Source organism: Ambystoma mexicanum, chromosome 1q (genome assembly GCF_040938575.1).
Source record: "Ambystoma mexicanum isolate Mex_15411 chromosome 1q, UKY_AmexF1_1, whole genome shotgun sequence".
Taxonomy (NCBI): Eukaryota; Metazoa; Chordata; class Amphibia; order Caudata; family Ambystomatidae; genus Ambystoma; species Ambystoma mexicanum.
Window position 1 is genome coordinate 130,821,646 of NC_090922.1, and position 14,541 is coordinate 130,836,186.

A 14,541-nucleotide genomic window follows, 5' to 3' on the forward strand; every position below is an offset into this window, starting at 1 on the left:
GAGTCGACATGGGGGGCACAAGACATCGCGTGTCGCTGTCTGCGGATGATGTCTTATTATATTTATGTGAACCAATTCATAATCTCCCCATTGTTTTGGAGGATCTGGAGGACTTTGCAAAGCTATCCGGGATCACGTTTAGTAGACAAAAGTCTTGCTTATTCCCCCTGGCGGGACTCATGAAGGAAGCTACAGGGGATTTACCAGATCTCGGGCTGCAGAAGGTAACAATAACGCTCAAATATTTATGGGCCCGGATTGCGCACAAACCTCAAGACACACACAAGCATTATACCGTTCAGATAACAGATGGGATTAAAAGGTCCATGAGACTTTGGTCCCGTTTGCCACTTTCAACCATGGGCAGGATTTCCATTACCAAAATGATTATCCTCCTGCGGCTGTTGTATGCCTTTGCGAATGTGCCCTTCTACATAAAACCAAGACCTTGAAGCCAGAATTGCACTTAAGACATTGTATTTGCCATACCAGGGGGGCGAGGTGCAGCTCCTCAACCTGGAACTATATTACCTAGCGGCACAATTGAGGTATGTGACAATGTGGTTAGCAGACAGGGTAACTACTGAAAGTGGCCGTCTGCAGACAATAGTGCAATCTGCTAGGCTTAAGGAAATTATATGGATCCCCGGTTCTTGTATGGGCTCACAATGCTTGATGGTAAGATTGGGCAGAAAAATCTGGGACAGGGCACTGAAGTTGATCCATTCACAACACCCTTATTCCTGAAATTTACCTATAATAGCAGATACCTGCACAAGTCTGACAGAACTCAGAGCTGCCAGAGTTTGGAAAATGCATGTAATATACACTCTGGGAGATACGCTTGGGAACGGGGAATTCAGAGAGCTGGATACCTTCATGCAGCAGGAGGGACTACCGGGGGGGCTGTTTTTGTGATGTATGAAAATACGAAAGGTGGCCAAGCAAAAGTGGGAGGATGGCCCGCTGAACCTGTAGAGGAAGCGCTTGTGTCTCTGCTATATGAACTAGAATATGGTTGTAAGCCAGCGGCACAAATCTATGAGTGCCTTCTGGGAATGGCAGATATAACACATGGGGAAAAGACACAGGGACACAATTTACGGATACTCAATGGGGCAGGCATTGATCTTTGTTAAAAACGTGTCTCAAAATGCACGCTTCTGCTTGGTCGAACTTAATATATTGCAACGGACATATATGACCCCTAGTGGAGTGTCCCCATTTAACAAAGAAGCAGTGCCTGACTGTCCCTGGTGTAACAATGAGGGGACAGATTTGATACATATGCTATGGGAATGTACTCCAGTGAGGATATTCTGGTTTCGCATAGAGCAGGCGTGCAGGAAAACTGGTATCACTAGGTTCAAATGGAACTTAATGGAGTGTCTGCTAGGAATGTACCCCAGACCCAATAAATATAGACATGTGATTAAGTTCATGGATCTGGTGTGTGTTTTAGCAAAGAGACGCATTGCAATGTCATGGAAAAGCAAGCATGGGCCCCATTATAACCCGTGGTATAGAGAATTTGAATGCTGGTACATTGCGGAGGCGTGGGCTGGTGCTACACAGGGCGACGAACGTGAACAATCAGACGCATTTGACGCATGGAAAAACATGTGCATCAATGTTTCCACCCTCAGATGACAAGCCACCTTGAACGTGAAGAATAACAGGAGGAGGGCTGCAAAATGTGAAGGATAGGCCAAGGGTGGCTTTGAGATGGCCTGATACTGGAGGGATCGGGATTGCAATCCCATGCATACCTGTTCCATGATTCCCTCCCATAATTCAGCGATTAGCTGGTAGAAAGAGTAGTTGAGCTCTTATTAACTGTTTTGTTTTTTTCTTTTTACGTTGAAGTCTTGTGTTTTCTGCAGGTACATAGATATTGTATGAGTGAGCTGTTACTGTCCTATATTCAGCTCAGAGGAACTGTTGGAGGAATATGATTGGCTAATGTACCTTGAACAGTATTGTAAAACGAAAATGAATAAAACAAATTTGAAAGAAAAAAATATATATTGCGGTTGTGCGTTGTGTGGCGATGGTGCAAACCCGTGTGAGGTCAATGAGATCAGCAACTTGTGCTGATCGTAGTGATGGGAGCTGAAAAGCTTCCAATACTTCAAAGGAGGTGCAAACAGCAAAGCCTGCCTGTAAACTACCTGTTGAATCTCTAGACAAGACACGTCAACAAAGAGAATGAGGTCTGCATTGTGGAGGGGGATATCCTTGAGGTCTGTTCTTGGTAATGATACGTCAATCGCTGCAAGGCAGTCGTTCTGGTGACCGTCATCAGGTGTAGGCAGGAGGGAGGCAGGGTTGAGTGGGGAGCATCTGATGAGAGATGTTGGTGGCAGAGAGGAGCAGTTTTTCATTTTTAGTGAGATGCGCCAGAGGTAGGTGTTGTGTTTTACCCCTGAGAAGTGCTAATACAGTGTGTGGCACTACTACGCCATGTGGTGTGCTAGGGCGATGTTTTCAGCTTTTGTAAGCAGCAGCATTTGGAAAATGTGGAAGCAACAGGGTCTAACTGTGAGCTAAAATAGGCTACTGGATGTTGTAGGTCTCCATGCTTCAGTTTGAGTACGCCTAAGGCATACCCTTCTCACTCATCACAGAACAGGATGAATGATTTAGAGTTGTTAGGATGGGCGGGGGCAATGGAGAGGGCAGTCTTGATCTTGGCGAAGGCTTTGGAAGCGTCGGGAGACCATGTGAGCTTGTCAGGCTGGGATTCATGTAGCATCTTCTGCATAGGTGCTACAGTAGAGGCATAATCAATGATCTAGGTGTGAAACAAATTGCTAATGCCTAAAAAGTAGCTTTTAATTGGGACATTGTAAGATGCAGGACACTCAAAGAGGCAAGGCGCCTAGCACCATTTGAAATGTGTGCTAGATAGCGGACTGTAGGTAGGCAGAGCTGCAATTTTGCTTTGTTCACTTTGTGACCTTTTACTGCTAGAGCAGTGAGGATTACTTCGGAGTCGGCGAGGGAGACCTGAAATGAAGGTGATGCTAACAGTAGGTCATCCGTGTATTGGATCATAGTGGAGCCCCCCGGATGGTGACATCCTGGAGGTCTTCCTGCAGAATCTGGGGGAAGCGAGATGGAGAGTCAAAGCCCATTGGAAGGGACATGTAGGTGAGCTGACGTCCCTTGTATGTGAATGCAAAGAGATACTGAGAGTCATGATAGATGGGGACAGAGTAAACGGCAGTGGCAAGATCAATGCAAGTGAAAAATTGAGCGTGGGGTGGGATACAGGAGAGAATGGTCATGGGGTTCAGGACCACCAGATGTGAGGGTATTACAACCTTATTAAGGGTGCGCAAATCATGAGCAAAATTGAATTTGCCTGTGCCCTTTTTCTCAGTTGGGAGCACCGGAGTATTGCAAGGGCTAGTTGTGTAGTATAGGATGCCCTAATCAATGAGGGAAGAGATAACAGGCTTGACGCCTCTGCTCAAGGGGATATTCTGTACTGTGACACACGTGGGAGAGGGACCTCCTGATTGAGAGTGATGCGAACAGGTTTAGCAGAGAGAATGTGGTCTACCTAATTGGCATGTGCCACCCCAGAGGGCCACTAGCACTGAGTCAAAAAGGTGTTGTACCTATGAAGCTTGTGCAGGTGTGAGGCATGCAGGAGGCTCTGTAGGAGTCTCCATGTGAGTGGGTTGTTGAAGGCGAAACAAACATTCAGCTTGCCTATTGTGGAACCTCTAGATAAATACCATCAGGAGAACAATAAATGGTACAATGCATTTTGCATAGCAGATCAGTACCCAAAAAATTTGCAGGTGAGCAAGGGCTGAACAGTACGGCATGATGTTCCGTGATTGGACCAATAGAAACAGACAATTAATTTGACACCGGGTTTGGAATAGTGGTGCCAGATGCTCCTACGCCCCTCCCCTTTCCTCCATACTGTATACCTAGCTAGGGACGGGGGACTATGGACTAAGAGTATGTTAGTCACTACGGTGAGTAACTTATAATTATCCCAAAAACATTGACAATTTCCTTCGCAACATCAAAGTTTGGAAATTCAGCCACTCGCAGCGTAGAGCACCTGGCACCAGTGTCAATTAAACAATTCACCCTTCTCCCTTGGAGGTCACATTTCAGATAGGGACCAGACCGGTCTAATGAGAGCAAAGCAGCCGACGGCATGGCAGGGTCCCTCTGGTAATGTCATTGTGGACCATAAGAGATATGCATGTCCTGGTAGCCCCGTTAGGAGAAGGAGTAGACAGAAGGGGTGGTAGTGGGGCCAAAGGGTAGCAATTAGAACTGTTAGGATGAATTAAATCATTGCCTGGAGTGGTGTGACCATATTGCCGTGGTCTGGCAGGTTTCGCAGGACATTGCTGGATGAGATGGCCTGTACTTACAATAACTGCAGAAAGGTTGCCCTGGCAGGGATTTCTGGGTAGGCAAAAATGGGTGGAAAAAGTCTGTTTTGGCAGGTAGCCCTGGAGAAAAGGTGGCAGAGAATCCTGTTGGGCATTAGGCTGGCGTGAGGTATCCAGGTGTCCCCAGCCCCCAGAGACAGTCTTTCATTGAGCATGCTGGATCTGCAAAGCCATGAGGCAGGTAGCCCTATCTTGCTCCTGGCGTTTGAGTTCATCATAGAAATGTTCAGCTGCTTGCAGTGCTTTTTGCCACCCAATCTGAACATTTTGAATATTTTTTGAAATTTCAGGAAGAAGACCATTCACAAAATGAGAAACTAATGCAGGTTTAGCTTCTTCCACAGCGTTTGCAATACCGGAGTATTTAGTGAAATAGTCTGTCAATCTAGAATGGTGCGATCATAACAGGCGATCACTGTGTTCAAATATTCCATGAAAGCAGTAGGGGTGTCAGGCAATGTGGGGAATTGTTGTGCCATATGATGTAAGTCAGTGGAGCTCCAGGGAGTGTGAATTCTCATAGGTTCAGCCTCAGTATTGGCCTCAGGGTAGGTGCGCATAGGCATAAGGGTGGTGGCGGCAGTGTTGGATGATGCATCATCAATAGTGTGCAGTGCTGGGGGTATAGACATGGAGGCATGTGACAATTGGAGCTCTGGTCTAGTTAGTTCTTGCAATTCTTTGTAAAGTTGCGAATCTGTGTCTGCTGCAGCAAAAGATTTTTGTAAATAGTCAGTGGTCCACCTGTATTCCAGGCTATTACGGCAGTTCTGTTGGGCGGGAGCAATGGAGGAAGTTAGAGGTTTGGCTTAGGCGCTAGAATGTAAAAAGTGAGGTGGCGATTCGGCCGCAGGGGGTAGTGCAGAAGCTAGGGGAGGATTCTGGGGGTGGGTGTAGGTGGCTGGGGTGGCATGGCAACTTGCTGTGGCGTGGGGGGGGGGTTCCCGCTGGTGCAGAGGAGGCGGTGTGCGGGCCCTCAGGAGAGGCGAGTATGATGCTAGTTTGTCTAAAAGGTCTACAGGTCGTGCTGTAGGTGCTTCTGAAAGGGAATCTTTAATGGTGTCTGCAGAAACACTTGGGTAGAGGCCTGTTTTGCACGTGTATTTACTGTTTTGCTGGCCAGTCTTGGAGGGATGATTGTACTGCTCTAATTCTTTCTCTAGCTTAGCCTGAGAGTTCCTCAGCAATCTAGTCCGACTGTCACGTAATCTGTAGACACTTTGTACCAGGTGAAATAAACCGACCAATGACCACCAGACAAGGTGCACTTTCTATGTTCCAAAGTCTCACGCAAGCCATCAAGGTGATCAGCATGAAATGAGCCCTCAACTGGCCACTGAAATTCCCTTTGAACCAGAGTCAAAAAATTCCACTTTTTGAAATATTTACATGTGGATGCCCCATTTCTTGAAGGCATTAGTCCCAGGTGTAAGTGTTGTTGTGGATAGCCCAGAGCCAATTGGTAAGTCTACAAATCAAAAGAACAGGATGACACAAAGGGAGGTAGTCCCACGGGTAATGCAGATCAAGAGGGCTGGTGCAAACAATCTCCCGACAATAGGTATTTACCGGTGGTCACGAGGGGAGACAGGAGCAAGTAAGGATTGATAGTTTGCTGAATGTAAAGATAAGGTAAGACACAAGATGGACAAGAGGAACAGCCTCAGCATTGCCTCAGCAATAACATCAGCATCGCCCAAGGCCCATCAGCATCGCCTCTTTAGCAGAAACTAGAACACAGATATAGACCGCAAGGCTCTGAGTGTTTTAGTAGGTAAAGCTATGAAGGGGCGGGAGGGCAATCAAGAAAATGTGATGCAGGAACTTTTTTTCTTGCCAATCAAGTCTTCCCCCATGCATGGAAGTAAAGCATGTTGGTATTTCTGTAGCACCAAGTTGTCTGTAGCATGGACAAGGGTGCTGGTGAATAGTAGCCACAATCTTAACAGTGCCCACAATAAAACAAGAAAATAGTCAATTATTCAACCAAAAAAAATCACAATGATAAGTAACCCCAAGTGAATATGGAAATTCCAAAAACACGGCAAGCCTGCAGGCAGCAGTTTAAAGACATCTGGAGTAGGCAAAGGATATGTGAGGTAATGGTGTACCAAGGCGACCCTTTGATTGAGTGGCAAAGGCAAGCCACGGTGGGAAGAAAGTCAAAAATAACAGCGTCAGAGAAAAAAAACAGAAGACAAATCTGTCAGCTGCGACCATAGAAGCAATAGAATGCAAAGCTATCTTCCACGACGTCCCGCACAGAAAGCACTCTTAATAGACAAACAGGGGCAAATTCATCGGAACCTGCGTCCAATCCTGGGGCCATGCGACAACACACCTGGACCCTCCCTATTCACAACCCCCATCCCAGTCACAAATCGTGGCTATGTGACGGCACACATTAACCACAGGCACAGTGCCTGCCTCTGAAACTCACTCAACCTGGAGACAGTAGCATGTCTCAATAGTTAGAAAACCAGAAACACTGTGACATCACACGGTGGCCCTATGCCTTAATCACAAGAAAACCCAAGGCAGATCTGAACCTCTTCAACCAGTGTGAGAAGCAAAATGAACAGTAACCCAAACTGTTAAAGCTAAGCTGACAAAATAAGAATCAAAACATCCAATGCAACAAGCGATACAAAACTTAACAGTAGTAGAAAACAGATGCAGTTTTAATCAGAACATGACAGACAGCAGTGACATGTACACGATAGACCAGTTGTTTTCAAGAAAGGCCCTTTAAAATAGAACTACATTCTGTAGTTCAGAGCTTGTCTTTATCATTGTTTTATGTTTGGCGAAAACATTTTGCGAAAAGCGTTGGCTTCGATCTAAGCTGTGGCAGCCTGCCAGCGCTTCTCGCGTCTGCTACAATATGGGACACCTATCTGTTTGTTTACTTGACTGCCAAAATAACTGTACACTGACTCGTAATCCTAAAGATCTCTCAGAAAATGGCAAAAAACATACGAACAGGATAGCCTGCGGCACTAATTCATGTGGACTCAATTTGAGCTCTACACTGAAGCCAGCAAACGGCGTCTAAAAGCAAAACAGACAGACCATAGACAGACACGATGAATGCGACCAGCAGAGCTGAAAATACCTGCAGCTCAGCGATCTACTCATCTACAGACAAAACATACCAGGATGAGTAGGGGGAGAGCGAATACATGACATGGCAAATCAACTTTTAGTCAAAATAATGTGTAGTGCAGAGAATAACAAAGTGACAGAACATAAGCGGAAGGTTGTATTTACCGATCAGTCCGAGTAGAATAGGTTCATGGCTGTGCGCTGCGCTGGAGATTCTCTGCGGACCCCTAGAACCACAACGCAAATTTGGTAACTGTTTTTTTAAGGAGAGGGGTGATCCAAGCTGTTTGATACTCGATGGCACAGTGCTGGACAGGAAGGAAGGAGGCATTCGCAAACTCTGGTGGCTTGAACCTGTTCTTAATTGACTTGGTGGAACTTGAAAGATGGGGAGGTGGCTTGACACCCTGTGTGGTTCTGGGGGATTCAGTGGGGGGGATTTGGCTGCAAGCATTGCTTTTTTTGCATTAATTGTATCACTAAGTGTTTCAATTTAGTGTTACAGAGCATTTTGTATTGTAATGCGCCAGGGTTTGTGCTTCTGGGCTGTGGGAGTGGTGGGAAATCAGGGACTCTAGTTCTCTCAAAATGGAGAGTAGCTCTTTGGTATTAGACCCTGCATTTGACATTTGCGTATTGTAAGTCTCAGCTTTGAGGGTGATTATCGCTGCTTTGTAGGACCAGGAGGCAGTGGCGAGGGATATGCGGTTACTGGGTGTGGGATGCTTTCAGTGTGGTGTTCCAGTGCTCTTTTTCTCCTGCGTAGTGCGACAATCTCATCCGTAAACTAGATATTAGGTTTGGGGGTTTTGGTAGAGAGAAGTGCATGCAAGTCCATGGTGTGGCATAGACAATCGTGGTACTGGTTGGCTAGATTGTGTGGGCTCATATTGCTGAATAACGGAGAGGAATTGGGGGATGCCAGTAGGATTGGTTTCAATAGGTTGTGTCAGTTTGCTGGTGTTTCAGATATAAAGCGGGTATTGTGCTTTATGGCTTCCTGGCTCACAAGGGAAGACATGGACAACAATTTAGTTTTAAAGCTAACGTTTCTTTAAAATCAATAATTCTGAAATTGGTATGGCTGCTACTGAACAAAAGCTCTGCAGGGAGTGCACACGTCTATCATTAGCAGTGCTTTTTTCCCTTTTTGAAAGGATCCTTCCATATAGAGAAAATTAGTGCATGATAGAAATCAAAAAACAAAATACTAGTTCCACCAGTAAGTATGTTCTCAATTAATGTGCCAAACGTGCTAGTTTTTGATATTCCATTTTCTCTTTTGTCTCCTTACAGGTTCTTTTCGGTTGAAGTATGCCCCACCATCAGAAAGCATTGATTCTGCAGAATAGCACTTTAGAGAATGTATAGGTATCTCTACACCCGAAGACCAAGAGCATGTTTAAAAAGCAAAACAAGGATTTCAAATGCAGAAACTTTTATCACGGTTCCTGGCCCTCCCCTCACCCCGCCCCCATATTCCTACCTAATGCTCTTCAGGAAACAAACTGATTTTAAGAAGATCTAAGGTCTGTTTGTGTTGAGTGCCAAATCTATACTTAGGAGCGTGATGTTGGAATGTTCTCTGAAACGTGGATGGCACAATCCTTGTTGGAGTCCAGGTGTATTGTGGAAGCTTGTTCTTGGCAATGCTTTTTTTCAGCTCAGAAAGAGTAAATATCCTGTTCTTTTTGATGGACTAATGGACAGGCTGAGATATCATCCTAAGAGAACCAGGGATATAATTCAAACTTACTTTTGAAACTCTTGCACACAATTAAATATCAAGGTTCTTTTCTAAATGACCAGGAAGTAATCACTGGTATTTTTTTATTTAACTTATTGCACTAAAGAAGAATATAAAAGTATTGTTGAGAGAATTTACAAAGCGGTTGAACTGTTGGGGATGGAGGTAAAATGGTAACCTCAGCCATTATATTTGGCAGATGCAGTAGCCCATTAAAGTATTAAACTCTAAAGATTTTTCTCTGTCCCTGCAAAATAAACATGACTGTTTTAATTGCTCCTAACAGCTAACGTGAACTGTTGTTCCCTACGTCTACTAATTGGAGCCTTGTAACCAGTTATGGAGTTAGCTTTTTTTTTAATGGTCCAAAAGAAAACTCTAGACATTTTGAAAGGACTTTGATACGTTTTCCTTCAAGTATTTTTAATGTGCACTACTGCTCAACATGAACATGCTACAGCTATGCTTCACAGTAGCATTTCTATTTCTGCTTTGGAAACAAAAATGTCCTTGACAACATCTCTCAAATCGATCAAGCTCAACATCGTTGTTTTGTACCTTATGACGATTGAGGTAAACGCATTCTGTACAAGAAGTTATAAGGCCTTGGTAGAATTCAAGGCTTCAGCAGCAGCTTCATTACTATTCATCAGGATTTGCACCCTTATTTTATGTGTTTTGTACTGTATCAAAACTGCCATATCCATGGATCACAGAGGCTCAGCAGGAATTTAGACCACATAGAAAACTACTGTGCAAGCTTCACATTTACACAATTAAGTGATTGTGTCTTGCTCGACAACACAACGTAATCCCTATTTTTATGCCCATAAGAATATCAGGAAGGCATAATCAGTATGTTTTTAGTAGGGTGGGAAATAATGGTTGCATGTGTATTTCATCTTTCCACAGTATAGAGTATTCAGGTATTTTTGGTCAGAACTCTGTGAAATCAACTGCCAGATATTTACCCTTGAGTCCTTCCCGGATTCCATGCCTGGGTTACACGCAGGCACCCCCTTGTGCCCACTGACACTCAGACTTTGCAGTTACAACATCAAGCATGGTTTATTTGCAATTTGACTACCTTAATATGCCCACACCCCAAACATACAGCATATTTATGTGTTGGTTATCTGTGAAGCTATGGAATTAGTTGGCCATAAGGCATGGAAGATGCTCTCCAGACTCGATATAGGACAACTTGCATTTTCCTGCAATGGTGGTGCAAACCCATTATATGGCAGTTAATTTTTCAGCCTCTTACTAGCAAGGCTCTTAAACAAATTAAGCATTCATTAATTTGACCTAGTAGAACGTTAAAATCCTAAAACACTAGATTTGCTTGTTTGGTGTATTTCATTGCAAAAACAATATTTAGCTGTTATAATATTGCTATGCAGTAGAGAATCTACGTGCTTTGGTTTAACCATGTGTGCACATTTTAAGGTATTACAAAAATAGTCTGTATAATGACCTGATTTTCTTATTCTAGAAAATAAATTATTTCAAGCAATACTAGATACAGAAGACCAGCCTGATGTTAAATGTAAACAATGCAACTTAAACCTTTGCCTTAATATTTTAGAATGAAAATAGGAAGATCCACCATTAACTGTGCCATGGCAGTAAAGCATTCTTTGTCGTCCATGTTTATTTCAATTTTTTATGTCCCCTTTGAGAAACCTATTTGTGCTAGAACTTTTGTTTTCCAAATGTTATCCTAAACTTGATCTGTACAGATGTCCATAGGAATGCCAGTGTTCAACTTTTATTTTAAGACAATATTATACTTGTCTTCAGAATTCTTTTTGTTGTTGTAATACTGATGGTCAGTTGCATGAAACCACCTATGTTTTCATTTTATTCATTACACAAGTCGGGATGTAGTCATCCAGAGTAACATTGGTAAGAAAGTTGTGACACTATATGGGCTTCTTGCCCTCATCGAACTTGTTTGCCTTCACAAAAGATGCTTATTTACGACATTGACAATGGTATTTTATTTGGAACCTTTTTGTGCCGAAGCTCAAATTGGAGGCCTCCTCAGCCTTGCAAACAGTAACAACTCCTATAGTTCAACATAGGGAATAATAGCAGTGTCTGGATGAGGCCTGTGATGTCAGTGTGTGAGGATTCGTGAAATGATTGTTCATGGAATCCTTCTTTTAAGTTGCATTTAAATATTCATTTGGTCTAGAAAACTTAATTCCTTATGCAGAACATATATATGCAGTGAGATGTTGGAAATTAACTACTGAATAGATTGTAAGGTGCATTAGAGAGAGCTTAAATACAAAAGCATGCTGAAAGTAATAATCAACACACAAAGATAACCACCAAACTTAAATACAAATGTTTGTGGCCAAGGGAGAATGTTACAGCTCCAGTAGTTTCTGTAGAGGAAGGCTTAAGGAGTGCCGAATGACATCCCTTGGTAAAGCAGTAAGCAAATTGTTTAATGTGAATAGTTCTCGCATCTCACTGCGATTCAGTTGTACCCTTTCACTAATCCTACCTCCAGCTCTGATCCTTTTTAAAAATGTAAAGTAGTGGTTGTGGTGAGGTTGGTGTACAATGAATACGTTATCAAATGTTTCTGCATCACATTCACAAACGGGAGGGGAAAAAAATACCATAAAGTGTTTGTGCTGTTTGGACAGACTTTTTGGTTTCAAGGTTATATGCCTGTCTCACCAAGTATCAAGAAAAATCATAATGGAATCCTGAGTCGAGCACTTTATGTTTGATGGGGACACCTTCCCAAATGCCTCAATAGCAAGGTACTTGGATTTGTCTGTGATTTTTGTAATTCTGAGAAACTCAACTAAATAAGGTAAAGTTATATTTTAATATATTTGAAAGAATATTTGGTATGAATAAACTAGCTACATGTCTGATTATGTCCTTACAATATTAGAAGACCCTGTAACCAGTCCAGAGTCCAACTGTCTATTAGATAATATATAATTTCTAGAAACACATGTTTAATTTGATGCAATTCTTGGTATACCCATTGCAAAAGGTTGTAAAGAAATCTGGGAAAAATACAGGGCTGTGATTAAAGCATATTCACCCAAAAACTACTTAATATAAGTTTTTTCATTTAACTTAAAACTAAATAGAACATAATTAGGAGAAGTGGTAAATTTACAGTTGTAAAAAGCACATAAATCAAAGTTCCTAAATACTAATGGAATCAGTCTTGTTTTGTTTACTATACAAACCGAGCTTCATGATAAATGACTGGATGAGTGTAATTAGATGTCTTGCTTTTTTGTAAAAATGTTCATTATGTATGTTATAACATACAAAGCAGGACATGTTTTTTTTTATAGAGTATCGTATTAATAGCATCTTTCGGATCTCCAAAGATTATTTGTTCACATGCAAAGAAAGCCATGGTCCACTGGATAATTTAGAACTTTTCATTTGAGATACAGCATGTCTTTTGTGGAACAATGCTTATGCACTTACCTAGGTTACATTAAAAGAATGTAATTCTGTTTTAATTTTGGCTAAGGCCAAAGGAAAATACACTTTGAGTAAAAGAGCGAGAAAGATTAACCAACTCAAACAATCCAGAAACTATGATTGGTGTAGCAACAAACACTTTTTGTTATGTTATGCTAGGTTGTCTTCTGGGAAAGTGCACTAAACTTGCTTGAAGCGGAGGCTAACAGCAAATCCTTAAATGGAGAACTGGTTAAAAAAGATCTTCTCTTGGACTTGATATTTAACCAGGAAAATAAACACTACTCTCGTTTTGAGCCATTTGTTTTACTGGAATCAGTTCTAGTATTACAAGTTGTGCATGTGACTAAGTATTTTTTTTAAAAAGATTTTGTAGTTTTGTAAATATTTAATATTTAGCTAATTTGAATTGTATTGTTCAGTATTCGGTTTTGGGACTTTTTATGTTTATTATACTTTGTTAAAAGTAAACATGTACATTTTTTTAGAATGACGTTTTTATCTGAGCAAATTTAATGTACTGAAGATAAAATATTGTCTCAAAAAATAAAGAAGTATTTTAAAATGTGTGATTTCTTCATAAATGTGCATTTTTGTGCTTTAATCGTATTATTAGTTTACTCGTTATGTTTATAACATGTACTTTCAATTAGATGATCACTTCTGAGTGAAAGATGGAAGGAAGGGGCAGGCGGAAGAAAGGAGGTTGGCATTTTTTCAATGCTTGCGAGATGAGAAAGGCCTTGTTAATTATTGTGATAGATTTCTTTTGAATCGTATGATTAGTCTAATGCCAGAATTAGGTTTTGTATGACCACTTATACATTTAGGATTGGTATGCATATTTCCGTGCACATATACAAAAATTATAATTTTCAATCTTTAGGCTGACAATACAGTGGTTCATATTTGTGCCGTGAGAGAGCACAATAGCTGGTCTTTAGTAATTCTTTAATTTGAAAACCTTTCATTCACTGTTTTAAATCTATAGCAATGATCACCAGGGAAGTACAATAATATGGTTCTGTGGCAAGAGGTCCTCCGTGCATTTGTAACCTCTATAATAAGTTCCCCAAATAGGTAAAAGTTGCACATGCAAGCTGAACCTGTGAAATAAAGATCCGTCCTTTGTGCAGCGCATTCTGGGAGCTCATGTCAACTTCATCTAAGATGGAAAGCAACCATCATGTGGAGATTATTTCTTTTTCTTCTTAAAATGTGTCCTGTCTCCCCATCCCCTTTCCAAAGTTGGTAGGGGAGTGACTATAAAAAACATACTCCTATGTTCTGTCCTTTTTCTTCCATACTGCATGGGCGTCCCTTGCTAGGGACGAGAACGGAACCTTTTTTCAAATAATAAAGCATTTCCCCTTTAAATTAAAAGGCCCTTGACTGGTAATAGGAACTACATGATCTCTCCAACTCAGGCGACTCCCAGCTAAGGAATCCCCCTTAGGCCTTGACTTCCTATAAACGAATACCATTAGCTGTTCCGATGCTGACCTTGAAAAAAGCTCCCGCCACCTGGCCAGCCCATTTTTAAGTGACTGTGGGGTAGGCGCGCCACACGCAGAACAGCCTTCGCATGGGGGATTCTTTTCCTGGGAGTCCCCTGAGTGGGAGGAATCATGTAGATCGTAGTACCAGTCAAGGGACCAAGGTTCATATAGCTACCGGCCAAGGGGTTGCAGGATCCTACCAAGTCCCAAGTGACGGACCGCAAGGTTCTGGCGCTGTGAGTATTCCCGAGGGGCATCGCTCTGTCCCCGGGTCCAGACCTGAGGCGGC

The 14,541-nt window shown here is 42.3% G+C and overlaps 1 protein-coding gene across 1 annotated transcript in view; it reads left to right on the plus strand.

The window, feature by feature from the left end:
* Window positions 1-13,322, plus strand: part of ZCCHC14 (zinc finger CCHC-type containing 14) — a 1,189,754-nt gene extending 1,176,432 nt beyond the window's left edge. Inside the window, exon 13 of the mRNA XM_069636185.1 lies at window positions 8,829-13,322. Coding sequence (XP_069492286.1) covers window positions 8,829-8,884 — 56 coding nt within the window. The 3' untranslated portion in view covers window positions 8,885-13,322. The remainder of the gene's footprint in view (window positions 1-8,828) is intronic.
* The last annotated feature ends 1,219 nt before the right edge of the window (window positions 13,323-14,541 follow it).